Source organism: Podospora anserina, chromosome 6, assembly GCF_000226545.1.
Source record: "Podospora anserina S mat+ genomic DNA chromosome 6, supercontig 2".
Classification (NCBI taxonomy): Eukaryota; Fungi; Ascomycota; class Sordariomycetes; order Sordariales; family Podosporaceae; genus Podospora; species Podospora anserina.
Window position 1 is genome coordinate 452,223 of NW_001914857.1, and position 14,556 is coordinate 466,778.

The window sequence follows — 14,556 nt, forward strand, 5'->3', positions numbered from 1 at the left end:
AAAACAGGTAGTCGGCGGACGGGGAGGGACGGGAAAGAAAGAAAGAAAGAGAGAATGACATGACTGATGGTATACAGGTACAACATTAAAAGACGCTTTGCAGCGTGGAAAGTAATGTCAAAGGTGTAACTATGTAACAGCCGCAGGTGAGGGTGGACAGGGGTTCGAGGTGAGAAGACAAGGCGCTCTCTGTATAGCACATAGCCACACTGGGCATTATCTGGAAGAGGGAACATATTGGGTAAACGTCAGCAAGTAGACAGGTTAGTCACCTTGAGTACAGTAGCCCTAGACCACTTGCTTCTGGGATGGTGCATCCTGGCGGCCGCTAGAGAGAGATGACTGCTCGAGATCATCTTGATGCCTGGCGTCGTGGACTCTTAGTCCTAGACGTCCGGGTATGAGCATGCATGTGGTCCACTGGAGAAAACTATTTCTCTGTGATGTAGTCGGTGTTTCAAGTAGGCAGTGCAAACATGTTCGTGGAGTTGATGAGGGCATCCGCAGGAGGTTGGAGTATCCATTGGTTCTCGGCCTCTGGCATGGGGAACCACGGACAACTCACAAGCTATTGTGAGAGGTGAGTATCAGTCTCAAGATTGAGGTTGCGGCAGATCGACAGGCCGTAACCTTAGGCAGTGGTGCGGCGGTTGTTGCGAAACTGTCGAGATAGACGCGATGTGAGGTCACTCATTGACATTGTTGGTTGGTAGAAGAAGTTGAGGTAACCGGAGGCCTGGGCCCTAAGCCCCCTCCATTGGTCATGTCAGCCAATCAGCGATGCGTGTGGGAGAACCCTGGGCCCACATTTGATTATCTGGTGCGAAGCGCGCAGCATTGCATTGTAGCAACCACCACAACCAACAACACAATTGTGTTTCCGTATCTTTGTTCTCTCTCGGAGCCGGACCGCCAACATCGAAGCTTTCCTTGGTCAAATATTGTTTGTTTCTCGGAGCCTTGAGGACGAATCGACGGCCGTTTCCCTGCATCGACATTCCGGACCGTCCCACCAAGCAGGCTGTTGACCTGTCGTTGAGCGTTTTCCTTTGTTTTGCTGAGTTCCGTCCTCCTTTCCGCATCACAATCTCGCAGCCGCATCGTCTGTGGCATCCATTTCGATATCTTGTTCCGCCTCTTCCTTTTCGACGGGGTCACGCCAGTGTGGGGTGTCCGGAGGAGGAGTGACGGCAATGTCAGTGTGGCTTGACAGCGTCCCTGCTCTTGGAGACGAGGCTGTGCGGCGCAGTAAGCACTTGCTATCCACATCTTGATGCTCCCTCTTATTGCCTCCCTCTTTTTCAGTATGGATAGCTCACAAAAGGCCGCATATCTCTAATTGCTGTGCCAGTTCCATACATAAGCACTACCCTCCAACCTGCCAACTTTGCGCCTCTTTTCCCAGCCGAGCAAAGGAGGTGGTGGGCAGAGAGCAAAGGGGAGGCCTCGGCCAAAGCCTTGCGATTGCAACTCTCTCTTTCGTCAGCAGTTCCAGGACGATGCAGCCGCACGAGGCTCGCGCGAATCTATTATGTGCTATTCGTCCAGACGCTGGTAATGGATGGTATTGGAGCCCTCACTGGTGAATTATTTCTCCTGCTAAAACAATTATCGTGGGCTATTTTCCTACTCAGCCACACCTTTACCAGTGTAAAGGGCACCAATGCGGTACGGCACGTACAAGCGGCCTCAGGTTAGGATTCGGATGCTTGAATTGAAGGGTTTTGGAAAGCGACTTACCCTTTGGTTTCCGGCTTTGACAGCAGCAATATTCCACCTCTCTGCCGGTGTGTGTAGCACCTGAGTGTCAGATGAAGCGCCAAATTCTCAGGTGGCGTTCTTTGCCCTTCCATCCCGAAGCCACAAGGCAGACAGAAGGGCATCCGAAAGGGATGGGAGGTGGTGGTGGAGGCGTGGTAGGAGGAACATACACCCGCGACACTGTCAACCCCAACCCTAGTGGTGACACAACCGGCGCAGCTCGACCTCCTCGCTCGGATAACTCCATGGGAACTCACACAAATGGGCCCCTTCGGTAACACATGCCCAGATCGCCGGATTCCCACCTTGAACAAGTTTTGCTGATCACAAGTGAGCGGCCGACGGGCCGTGATCCGCCCGTCGCCTCATGGGCATATTCATGACTGATGGCATAGCGCCGAAGTCACACGGAATGTGTGTTCAAGTCCATGGTGTTGCCATCCGAGAAAAGCGAGACCGAATTTCCATACCCGCAAACATCTTCTCGCTGCCTCATCGCCTTTCGGCTCGTGACCTTGAAATAGAACCGCCCGAAATATCTAGCCTTTTGAGCCCTGGCACCCCCTAGATATGACGAGTGGTTTACGTATACCAAGACAGGGTGTACTCTAGGGCCACGCTACCGGCCTGGTCACCGGCCTTCGTCATGGGGGGACAATCTGGGACACGCACTACCTCCTGGGGAAGAAGGCAGAACGTGAAAGAAGGAAGCAGATCAGGCCAGGCCCCTCTGCCCAGACCGCAGATCCCTTCACAGACAACGGCAGGGTCCAGCGAGCCGGTTCTAGATTTGCGAACCGGACCGCGGTCTTCGCCTGCCCGTTTTCTTCCTCGCCAGGCCATCTCATCTACCGGTGTGGCCGAGGTGGCCACGGCCGGTTGCCTTGTTGCCCAGCTTCCTTCCTGATCTCCGCATCGGATGAAGACCACGGCGTTGCAGAGTTTTCAGTTGCCTTGTCTTCGGTAGCAAGATGTTGTGATGGCACTCCTCAACAGTTTCGTGGCCTGATGGCGAGACGGGCTCCAAGTCCTTGGCGGTCGTCGGCTGAAGTTCCAGCCCTGGAGCTACATCCTGACTGGTGACACCACAGCCGTGTGGACAGTTCCTCGGATGTGTATCTTATGGATTCCTTTGGTTTCTGTCCTCTGATGTCGTGACTGGTCTGCATCGATGGCATCCTCCCGCCTCTGTTCAACTGTGCTCATCATTTTGATACTGACCACAGCTCGAAGGATTCCCTCATGCGCTCAGTACTGCTATGCACAACTGAACGAGTGCCGCACGACTTGCATTCGACAAGGATACCCCGCCAGCACACAGGCTGAGGAGCCTGGGGGAGATACACAACCATGCCACGGTTGTATACACATCGACAGATACCTCGGCCTCACAACCAACCCTCCAGATCAAGACTATCCGCTCACCCATTGGCCTGTCTCCTCGGTGGTCAACCATCAAAATGGTACATCATACCGAGCCAACAGACTCCCCTTCAGCTCTGCAAGGATGAACCCGTCCGTCAAGCGTCTCTGCTCATTTTTCAGTTGGGAAAATGGTGACAAGAGCACCCGAGCAAGGCAGCAATATCATCTCCTCTCATCTTCTCCCCAGTCCCTCCCATCCCGTGGCCACACCCTCCAAAGATACTGACTGATAGGCCGTCGTGGACTCGCCACATCGACAAACCGCTGTCTCGAGGGGGAAGCAGCGGCGTGGTTCCTGCAACTTTCCTCGATATTGACTGAAACGACAGGATACCCGCTTTGAAGCGTCCTGCTGCCTAACCCCCCTTTCTGTAATGTCAGGTATATCCACGCGGAGAAGGCATCATCATAGATTCCCCAGCCTCCTTCACGTCTTTGACCGAGGTGAAAAGCCGAAAATAGCGAAGGTATTGCCATCTGCCTTGTTCAAAGGGTTCAATACCCAATTCTTCGGGGGAAGTACAACCGAGAAGATCTCAAGGTAGACAAAGATCTGTGGAGATACTTCTGCCTTGATTTGCCCGGGTTGACTCCCATCTATTCGGGGGAAGTAGAACCGAAGTGCCCTCGAAGTAGACACAAAGATGCTGGATATCATCTGTGTGTGAAGGTAGGTACTTCTGCCTTGCTCGTGTTCCACCTTGCCTTGGTTATGTGGTTGTGACTCCTCAAATTCCACAGAGTCGGGTGGGTGGGCAAGGCAGGTATACAGACAGAAATGTCTCACGGGCGACTCGTTGGCTCTCGTCCTTCCTTGATCATGCCCGCTATCAAACTGTGACTCCCCAGATTCCACCTGTTCGGTAAGTAAGGCAGGTGGGCAAGGTACAGACACAGTGCCTCCTTTTCTCCTTGTTTCTTTGACCTTCCCTGACTCCTGATATGTAGACCTGTGAGACGAGGACAAAGACCGAGCGGAAGCACAAGGAATCCCAACTCACACGTCCACCTTTTTGGGTCAGATCTCGATACGTAGGTAACATCCCCTCGGGCCTCTCTTATCTATGCTTGCCAGACGAGATGATTGTGTATCAAAGCGGACCAAACCACACACCCACTTCCAACATGTACAGAGAGCGGGAGGTGTCAACGTACCTATCAAAAAGTGGCTGCCCATTTCTCGGTCATCTGTGATCACCAACCAACGACGATCAACTGTGTACCCCTTTCTCTTCATGCGGTGTTTGCCTTTTGGGGGAAAGGAAGCGGTAGGTACATCGCATCCGTCCCAACTGTCTGCTCGCTCTTGTGTACCTATCTCCCCAATCATGGTAAGTTGGAAGCGAGGTGTTCAGGCCGACACCGCGAACTCTCAGAACCGTTATATCGAACCCTGATGCTTACAAATGCCAATCCAACCAACAACTGAAAGGAAGCCCAGGTTGTACGGGTGAAGTTGGCGAAAGGTAGGTAAAAAAGCCGATGTGGGAAAACACCAGCTTCAGTGATGTGCCTGCCTGCTCCTTCACACCAGTGCTCGGTTAACAACTGCATGATCGAGACATAATCCGCATTCAGCTATTTCCTGGGCCGAGAAGAATCCCGACTGTGTTCAACGTCGTCCCAGTCGTGCCGCTTCTTTTAAGTCTGATGACCACTCCAGGTTGTTGGTGTTTCACGGTGGGTAAGGTAGATTGGGGTGGTGTTGTGGATGGGTGCAGTTGTTCAACGTTGTAACCTCGGCCTCCAGGACCTTTGGTGTAATATCGTGTGATTTTCTCGACAGATTCTGATTGTGGCAGTCGTCCATATCGATCCGATCAGTAAAGCCAGTTGTGCCGAGAGTCCGCAAAGGTGATCTTGACTGGACTTGTTCAACCTATGTATGGGTCTCGGCCTTTCTGCAGTGTCTGGTTTCATGGTCCCTCTTCCTAAGCTGGGATGATTTTATGTATCGTTTGATCACGGCCGTATAAAAGTTTCGATGTTCCCCAGTATGCTGGGATCGGTTCTGTATTCTCGTGGGCCGTCGTAGACTAGAATTGTCGTGTTCCGTAGGACCGGTCATCCACCTAGGTGGTCTTGCTGTAGCAATCTAGACCACACCCCAACCCGGGGCATGGCAGTTCTTGTGCTTGTATTCCCCCTCCATTTTACCATATCGTGAGGTTGTGAGTCGTGTTCCAGAGGTACGCGTTGTGCGCTGGGCGGTGTCGATTGAGTACTCCCATGGTTGCTGCCACAAGACGAAATGCCACAACTGAGAAATCAACAGCTAGAGGCCGGTGACAGCAAGTGGTATTTGAACTCCTCCACCCATTCACTTCAAGTCCGACATTCGTACAAGTGTAGTAGCTGTGACGCGCAGCTGCGGTATGAGTAAGACTTCAACCAGGCTCCGTGACTTCGCCTCAATTCTTAGGTACCGATCCCATAGCCTGGAACCACTGAAACCATCGTTTGTTCGATTCTTCCTTTGTTTGGGGATTGAATTCTCTCGCATGCTTACCGACTAGGCGTTTTGGCATATTCTTGGTGTAGTGGTGCAGTCACATCTTATGATTGGACAGTCGTTTACATTGATGACTGAAAGCGATGTTGGCGATAGTGCGCATGAACCTACAGGCACCCCGATACTACAGGCCTCGCAAACTCGGGCAAACCGGAAACCAGGTCGTAGATCACTTTAGACCTGGAGTGCGGCCCAAGTGGTCGCTGCTAAAGGCCTTCGAATAGGTCTTTGCCTTGGTCCTCACTGTCCTAAATGAGTAACATCGACTGACACCTGGCCCACATCAAGCCCATCCGAAATAAGGTCTTGCAGACCAAGATACTTTAAATGAAAATATTCGCTGGTTGTCTATTTCTCTGCTATAATGGCCCTCGGCAGGCATTATCGTCGAAGACAGCAGGCCAAATCACCCTCTCACGCTGTCCGGCGGCAAGTATAACCCTCCAACTCCTTATCTTTAACAAGAAGCAGCAGCGGCAGCAGGTGCAGAGCCACCTCCACCACCACCCTTTCCACCACCCTCCTTCCCATCCTTATCTTTGTTATCCCGACCACCACGCTTGCTCCGACGCGGGTTACGCCTGCTCTCCTTCGGTTGCTGCTCCCCAGCAGGCTTCTCCGGCGCGGTACTGTTCGACACAGCTGCCGGCGCAGGAGCTGGGGTTGGCGTAGACGCAGTAGTAGCAGAAGCAGAGGCAGCGGCATTCTTCCCCTGGGTAGAACCCGACGACTGCCCCCCCTTCTTAGCCGTCATATCCTTCCTCTCCAGCACCTGCACTGTAGCCTGCGCAATCGTGACCGGGCTGGCGGCCATAGCTTTGGCGAGCCCAGCATGGTCTGTGAAATCGACATACGCGAACCCCTTTTTGCGATCAATATCCACTGAAGTAACAGTGCCATACGCCGACAAGGCATCCTTGAGCAGCGCCTCGGTGACACCCTGTGAGTGGTTTGCATGCTTAATGAAAGCTCGTGTCGCGCCTGAACTGGGAGCAGGTCCGGCGTTCTTCTTGGAATCTCGGCCGCCACCGCCATGCTTTGCTGGTGCATTTTTCGGTGCACCAGGTTGGGAGGGTGCGGCTGTCGTCGGTGTAGACTGTGATGCCGTAGCCGAAACAGGAGTGGCAGGTGCTGATGGCTGCTGACGCTGGGCCTGTGGTGTCTCTTTTTTCTTGAGAAGAAGCACAGGCTTGGCTGGTGCAAGTGCTGGTGCCGGAGGCGTTGTGTCGGCCTGCTTGTCGGCTTTATTATCCCCCTTTGACTTTCCACCCTCATCACCGCCGCCCCGTCTTCTGTTGCGAGACCTATTGGAAGAAGCTGTTGGTTGCTGCTGCTGTTGTTGTTGTTGTTGTTGTTGTTGTTGTTGTTGTTGTTGTTGCGACCTGGGTGGAGCAGATGACGACGGCTGAGCAGGAGGGGCGGGTGGTGCTGGCTCAGGAGCGATTGGGACATTTTCCTTCGCTGGTCCCTTCGCAGCACTGCCCTTGCTATCGGCATCCGCTTTGGCTGCATCCATTCTGGCCTTGCGGTGAGCGTTGCTAGAGCTCAGACCCAGGTCACGCTGTAGGATACGCGCAGCAGCAGCAATGCCTGCCCTACGGCTCTTCGATGGAGCCTCCGAAGACGCGGATGGTGCGCTGGACTGAGTTGACTTTTGGATGGCTGCCACCTTAGCAGCCTCCGCGGCAGCCTCTGCAGCGGCAACAGCCTTCTTGGTCAAGATCTTGACCGACTCCCTGGGCCTCTCGGGTGCCTTTTCGGTGGCCCTCTCCCTTTCGGTTCTCGACTCTCTGTCCCGGGTGCTTCTCCTCTTGGGTTCCTCAGCACTGGTAGCTGGTGCCTTGCCCTTCCCAGTCAGTGACTCCGTTCTGGCATGTTTCATTGCGATCTTAGCAGCAGCGATTTCCTTTGCCTTGGCAGCCTTCCTCTCCTTCAGATACTCAATCAGAGGTGTCGTGGTGGTCTTTTCGGGTTCCTCTTCGGGCTCCGGTTCAGCAGTGACACCCTCTTTGTTCCCGTCTGGGCTTGCAAGGCTCTCCAGAAAAGCCATGAACTCCGGGTCTTGATCGATGGTCCCTTGTCGGCCGTCCACACGCTTCTTCTCGCTGGGAATCTTCTTGTAGACGGAGAACTCGACGGTTGGTGGAGCGACAAGGGCTGGATCGTTGTAGGTCTCCTTCGCATCTTCCCACTTGGCCTCTTGTACCTTGCGGAGGAGTTCTGGCAACTGATCTCTCTGCGAGACATGGAGATATGCCCGAGCTGGTGTCGACGGTTTTGAAGGGCTAGTCTCATGTCAATATGGGGCGAGAGGCTGTCTGATCATGGCACTTACTGTTGCGAGACCTTACCAGGATACCACTTGTACCAGTCGACCTTGCCATCTCCGAGTTTCCATTCATTGCCCAAAATGGCATGGAACTCTGCTTCGGTGAGACCTGGTGGTAGGCGACGGATCACGACTTTTTCTCCATTGGCGTGTGCCTTGGTCTTGGTTGCTTTTGGGGAATCGGCTGAAGACTGGGCGACTGCTGTAGTGCCGTTTGCCTTTCGTGATAACAACTGTGGAGTTGACATGGTCAAGCTGTGTGGTGGTTGAACCAGATATGATGAGGCTACCAGGTATGATGATAATTAATGCTCGATGTCTGTGGGTTGGCTCACTCGGTGTAAGCGGGGTTCTCAGAAAACACTGATTGCGCCACGCAATTTATGGGTCTTTAAAATGACTGAAATGATTAAAGAAAGCGCGACAGCTGGTAGAGAATTCACAGTCCCTTCGTCTAAAGGAAACATGTGACTGAGTGAAAGGGCGCTGGTGACTGTGTGAGGGTAAGTGACAGTGAGAGATGGCTTTACAAGGTTGAAGGGCCCCAGAAATCCAGACTCCGATAAACAGGTGGGGGCCAGCCTTATCAGCCTCTTCCCTGTCAATGTCATCAGGGTCCCCTTCCAATTGGCAACGCACGGACCATGATCTTGATCCCACCACCAACTTGGCTGCTGGCTGAGTGCTTGGCTCTGACGCCGTCGCTGAGCGCGTAAATCTCGGCTGAGAGAGCCTGCTTTCGCTCCCCGCCTTACACAATCACCAACTACTACTTCTCGACCGAGATTGGCTGCTATAAGCTCTGCTGCTGCTATTCTCGGCCTGCCCTTGATTTGATACCCCCGAGATCACTATCGCTCCGTGTGTAACAAGCATCATTCGACGAAAACAAACGACCGTCCAGAACACACTTGCGCAATACCTCGTCCCCTCCCCTCCCTCCCTCCCCACCAACCCCCTAATTCCAGAACCATGACCGCAGCGCCAAAGCCGGGCCCGGCGAATCTCCGACCCGGAGCCGGTCTCGACGAGTGGCTCGAAGAAGCAAAACAATGCCACTACCTACCAGAGTCTGTCATGAAGCAGCTCTGCGAAATGGTCAAAGAGGTCCTGATGGAGGAGTCCAACATCCAACCAGTAGTCACCCCTGTCACCATCTGCGGCGACATCCACGGCCAGTTCTACGATCTCCTAGAGCTCTTCCGAGTGGCTGGTGGCATGCCGGGCGACAACAACGTCCAGGCGCCCCAGACAGTCACAGCAGTCATCACATCCGACGACATTGAGCCCCCGAGCGAAATCACCGATCCCAAGCTGCAAAAGAAGGTCATAAATTCTGGCCCGGCCCCAATAAGTACAGATCCAAACGAAACGATCGTCGAGGGGGACACAACCACCGAGGCCATCCTCCCTCCAAACGAGGGGCTCACCCAGTCAGCAGACACCAAGTTTGTCTTTTTGGGCGATTTCGTCGACAGAGGGTATTTCAGTCTGGAAACATTTACTCTCTTAATGTGTCTAAAAGCCAAGTCTGGATCTCCCTTCCCTTTCTGAGCCCAACCCCCACTAACATCCCTTCCTAGATACCCCGACAGAATAGTCCTCGTCCGCGGCAACCACGAATCCCGTCAAATCACCCAAGTCTACGGCTTCTACGAAGAATGCCAGCAAAAATACGGCAACGCCTCCGTTTGGAAGGCCTGCTGCCAAGTCTTTGATTTTCTAGTCCTCGCAGCAATCGTGGACGGGACCGTCCTGTGCGTCCACGGCGGCCTGTCGCCCGAAATTAGAACCATCGACCAGATCCGTGTTGTGGCTAGAGCGCAGGAGATCCCGCATGAAGGCGCGTTTTGCGATTTGGTGTGGAGTGACCCGGAGGATATCGACACGTGGGCGGTGAGCCCGAGAGGAGCGGGTTGGCTGTTTGGCGATAAGGTCGCTACCGAGTTTAACCACGTGAATGGGCTGAAGACGATTGCGAGGGCGCATCAGTTGGTGAATGAGGGTTACAAGGTATGTGTTTTTCGGGATTCTGTGTGTCTGGGGGGTTTGAGGGATGTTTGCTAATGATGTTGTTAGTATCACTTTAGCGAACGGTCGGTGGTGACGGTCTGGTCAGCACCGAATTACTGCTATCGCTGTGGTAATGTGGCGTCGATCATGACGGTGGACGAGCAGCTCAATACCAAGTTTAGCATCTTCTCGGCTGTGCCGGATGATCAGCGCCATGTGCCAGCTGGGAGGAGAGGGCCGGGTGATTACTTCCTGTAGAGGGAGGCAGGGGGGGGGGGGGGAGGGCTATCGATCCTGGGTAGCAACCAACCACGGGATGACGTGTTGTAGCGTCTTGTCGGCTAAGAGACCTGTTTTGATGCGGTGCACGAGGGAAACCGGCGTTTTACATGTTGTTATATTTGTCGGGGGCACATGGCAATTGATTTTTTGGACGGGATGATGAATAACTGGGATGAACATTTGATAAACTACTAGCATTGAGTTGGGTTGGTTGATTGGTCATTTTTGGGAGGGTGGGAGAAAGAGATGCTTGTATATTGTATACTGTCACTTTTTCATCAAGCGGACCTTTTTGAGGGGTGTTTGAACTATTGAGTGGCTTTGGGCTTTCTGATATACCCGACTTTTGTTGTATTACCTATTTTTTGGGGGGGGGTAAAAATAGAAGACAGACGGGGGGATGGAGATGTCTTGGAGCCCAAGCGTTTCTGAAGAACTGAAGTGTTGAAAGGTACAAAGAAAGCTGAGTATTTTGATATCTATAAGTTTGATGCTCTCTATACATGATGGGAAATTCTCAATGCCCGTTCTCCGCCGTGGAAAGCCAAAAAAATAAAATAAAAACTAAAATGTCAAAAGATGGTCAAGAGAAAGCAAAAACGCCCCGTATTATGCCTGTCCCACCATCACCCCCGTTGCACCCTTCGTACTCCACGGCCCCCCACATCTGGCGTATAATACCCAATCTTCACCTCCTAGTTAAACTATTACCCTTCGCACCTCCACCCCCTTCCCCTTCTCCTTCTCCTCCACCACAACCTTCACCCCGGGCAGTTGTCCCAAACTGCCAGATGACCCCTCCCCCATCCCACCGGACCCAGATTGATCACTCCCCGAACTCCCAACCCTCTCCCCCTGGATAACCACTTGTTTTTCCCCCCCAGCCCGGGCACTCACCCTCTCCAGCATCCTCGCCTGTGACCGTCTCCGTTGCTCCTCAATCTTTTGCTGCTGCTCCTCCTTCCGCTGCCGGATCGCAAGACAAAACTTGGAGTTGGACCTGATCTTGTCCCCCTGCCAGAGAAACACAAACGGAATAGCACACATGAGCGTGCTCACGCCCCCAAGCAGCGAGCAAGCACCGCTTATCCCCAACTTCTCAAACATGGGGAGAGTAGCCAAAGGCAAGACAGTAGCGAGCAAAGAGCGGGAGGTTGACGCGGCAGCGTTGGCAGACGCGGCGTAGACTTCGTACGCGTCGGTCAAATAGTTCCTATCCCCATCACACCCAACATCAGTAACTATCACGGGAAGGGGGGTTAGGGGAGGGGGACAAACAAGAGAGCCTGGAAAATACACATAAACCCCACCCCAAACGGCACCCCCGCCAGCATCGGCACAAAAAAGTGAACCCCCTCCTTCGCCGTCCATCCCAACCAAAAAAGACTAATCACAAACATCGGCCCCCCGACACACGCGAGCGGTAGCCGTCTGTACTCCTCCTGTCTAGTCCACGCCTTGTTCCTCGCCATCGCCGACCTCAGAACACTATCCCACACAAAAAAGATCGGCAACGCGAGTAAGCACCCCGCCCCAACGGCCAGATACGTCAACCCGCACTCCCCCGGCGAGAGCCCATAAACCCCAGTGAAAATGATCGGAAACGCCTCAAAACACATGTAAAAGATGGCATAACAAAGCGCGAGGTAAGCACACGAAGTGTTAACGATCGGCTCCGTGACGAGCATCTTGATGGGCCGGTATAAAACAACAGTCGTCAACTCCCTGAACGACTTCTTCTCCATCTCATGCAGCGCCACCACCCTAGCCTTGGCGTCATGAAGGCGAATCTCCTCAGCGCGTCGCTTGAGGAGGACAGGACCGTATGTTTCTGGGAGGAAGAACAAGGGGACAAGTGTGCATCCCGCGTAAATAAGTCCAATCCAGAACGCCCATCTCCAGCCGATTGTTTCGGAGCAGTAGCCTGATATGATTGGGGCGAGTAAAGGCCCGGAGACGGTCGTCATGAAGAATAACCCCATGTTCCTCCCTCGAGTGCGAGGGTTGGGGGAGATGTCGGCGATTATCCCTGGGACGATGGCGATGGGGGCGGAGGCGAAGGTTCCGGTTAGGAGGCGGAAGATGAGGAAGAAGATCCAGCTGTTTGCGAGGGCGGTTGCGAGGGTGAAGGCGGTGAATATTAGGAAGGTGATCATTGTTGGGATTTTGCGGCCGAATTGCTCGGAAAGGGGGGCCCAGAGGATGGGGCCCATGACGTAGCCGATCAGATAGACGGAGATGGGGAGGACTTGTTGGGATTCGTTGGTAATGTCCCATTTGTCTGAGATAAAAGGCAGGGCGTTGGCTGGGAGGGCAGAGCCCATGGTTGAGTTGATGATGAGCATCATGCAAGTGATGAGGATGCAGGCTTTCTTGCCGGGGGACCACTCGTGCGGGTTGCCCGTGTCGTGGTCGGGTTCCCAGGAGACGATCATTTCTTCTTCATCGTCCGAGGTGGCGTGGCTGGAGGCGTAGTATGGAAAGGGGGTAGAAGTGGCGGGTGACTTTTTGAGGGAGGAGCTTTTGGTGAGGGTTCCGGTTGGTGGTTGGGGGTATTGGGTTTGTTGCTGTTGCTGTTGAGCGGGTTCAAAGGCCGCGATATCAAGCTCGCCGGCGAGAATGCTCATGCATGTTGGGCAGCGAGGATGAGCCTGCTCTGGAACCTGGGGTTCTTCCCGGTTCTCCCCACTGCTCTCGCCAACATCTCGCGCGGGCTGCGTGCTTGCCATTGACACCCCTCGGCCCTCAGTGCCTCCAGCGGCGGCCAGGATAGCCTGAACTTCCTCTTTCGACAAGCCCAGAATATCAAAGGAGCACTCCCGTTTCACCGATCCATCGGGTGATACCACTCGCTGGCACATATCTGGTGTAGAAACTGTGGCACGAAGAGCGGATGGTGGGCGAGCTCGTGTGGTCCTGATTAACGGAAACGCTCTGGGGACCTGCGTCAGAGTTGCTTCTTCCGAGACCGTTTCGATCACGTCTTTCTCCTGTGGTGCTTCGACCTCTTTCTCACTCTCCCGGATAGCTTCTTCGTCTTTGGGTTCCTCAACTACGGGTTCATCAGACTTCTCGGGAACATCGAGTGTTGTCTGAGTGTCATGATAGCTCTGGAAGGATGGCCTGTGGTGAACATCGTCTCCTCCGTCGTACTGGCTGCTGGTTCGCTGTGGTTCTTCCATGGCGATCAGGAAGCTTGATCGACTACCCAAAATCTACAGCCAGGAGGTGAAGGTTGGGTGTGGAGGACAGGGCCCTGGTGATTGTAAAAGAGTGTATTGGTCGAAGTGTCAGTCACCAAGTCTGGCCAGAAGCAAAAATCCAACTCCGGGGAGCAGAAGATCAAATATCCCATCCACAGCTCGAGAGAGCGTGGACAGACGGCGCCGTGGGCGAGCTGAAGCAACCGATCACACATGTCAGAGTGTAGCCCGCAGCACCAGAAAGAAGGCCACCAAGGTAGTTGGTTGCCGGGCATCACTGTGCATATTCTCCTGAAAAGCTTGAAAAGACCCTAGGAGAGGTAATGTGTTGGTCCTCTGTAACCATCGGGTCGGTGATAGCCCGGTTGCCGTTGAATTAGCTTTCGAAAAGACGGGACTAATGGGTCTAATGTCCCGTCTAGTAGGACAGAGTTAGAACGGCGTCGATGTGATAACGTGCACCACGAGACTGGGCCAACTGCAGGCCCGACGAAGGTGAGGTGAGCTGCCTTCTTTTCGGCGATAGCATTGCATCTCGACTCCTGTAGGGTGTGTGAGTTGACGGTGAGCTGTCATGATCTATCATATCGTGACAATGGACGAAGACAGCACCAGGCATCTCAGAGGCCCGGCCGAGAAATAAGGAGTCATCTGCAGGACTTGGCGGTCAATTGTCAAGTCCCGCACCCTGCATTTATGGGTGTCGGGTATCTGAACACCCACTATACCACAGCTCGAAGATGTAGTACGTGGTGGCTACTTCACAAGGGGACCTCCCCCCTGATTGGGGCTGAAACTGGCCCATGGAAAGGGTATCTGGAACGCGCAAGGCTCAGTCGTAGGGCCAAACTACCGGGCCGTAGCATCGAGGTCTTGCTACTAAGTTTTGACGCGTTCCTAGCGGGATGATGTCAAACTCACGTCTGTGGGACATTAACGAAGCAAGTCTTAATGGAGATTCAGATTGGATTTCTTGATATTGCGCGCAAGACGGGATGCTATGTGCATTAGCAATGCCCAACCCAACTATC

The 14,556-nt window shown here is 53.7% G+C and overlaps 3 protein-coding genes across 3 annotated transcripts; 1 reads left to right on the forward strand and 2 right to left on the reverse strand.

Annotated features, from left to right (window-relative positions):
• Nucleotides 1-6,155: 6,155 nt before the first annotated feature.
• Nucleotides 6,156-8,275, reverse strand: PODANS_6_4820 (uncharacterized protein; the record flags this gene model as incomplete). The annotated part of the gene is made up of 2 exons (XM_001909947.1): nt 6,156-7,983; nt 8,034-8,275. 2 exons carry the CDS (start codon nt 8,273-8,275, stop codon nt 6,156-6,158), a joined length of 2,070 nt encoding a protein of 689 aa, XP_001909982.1.
• A 724-nt stretch (nt 8,276-8,999) lies between these two features.
• Nucleotides 9,000-10,298, forward strand: PODANS_6_4830 (uncharacterized protein; the record flags this gene model as incomplete). The annotated part of the gene is made up of 3 exons (XM_001909948.1): nt 9,000-9,556; nt 9,611-10,040; nt 10,107-10,298. The coding sequence occupies 3 exons, from the start codon at nt 9,000-9,002 to the stop codon at nt 10,296-10,298; spliced, it is 1,179 nt and encodes a 392-aa protein (XP_001909983.1).
• A 723-nt stretch (nt 10,299-11,021) lies between these two features.
• Nucleotides 11,022-13,504, reverse strand: PODANS_6_4840 (uncharacterized protein; the record flags this gene model as incomplete). Its single annotated transcript, XM_001909949.1, has 2 exons — nt 11,022-11,535; nt 11,601-13,504. The coding sequence occupies 2 exons, from the start codon at nt 13,502-13,504 to the stop codon at nt 11,022-11,024; spliced, it is 2,418 nt and encodes an 805-aa protein (XP_001909984.1).
• Nucleotides 13,505-14,556: the final 1,052 nt, after the last annotated feature.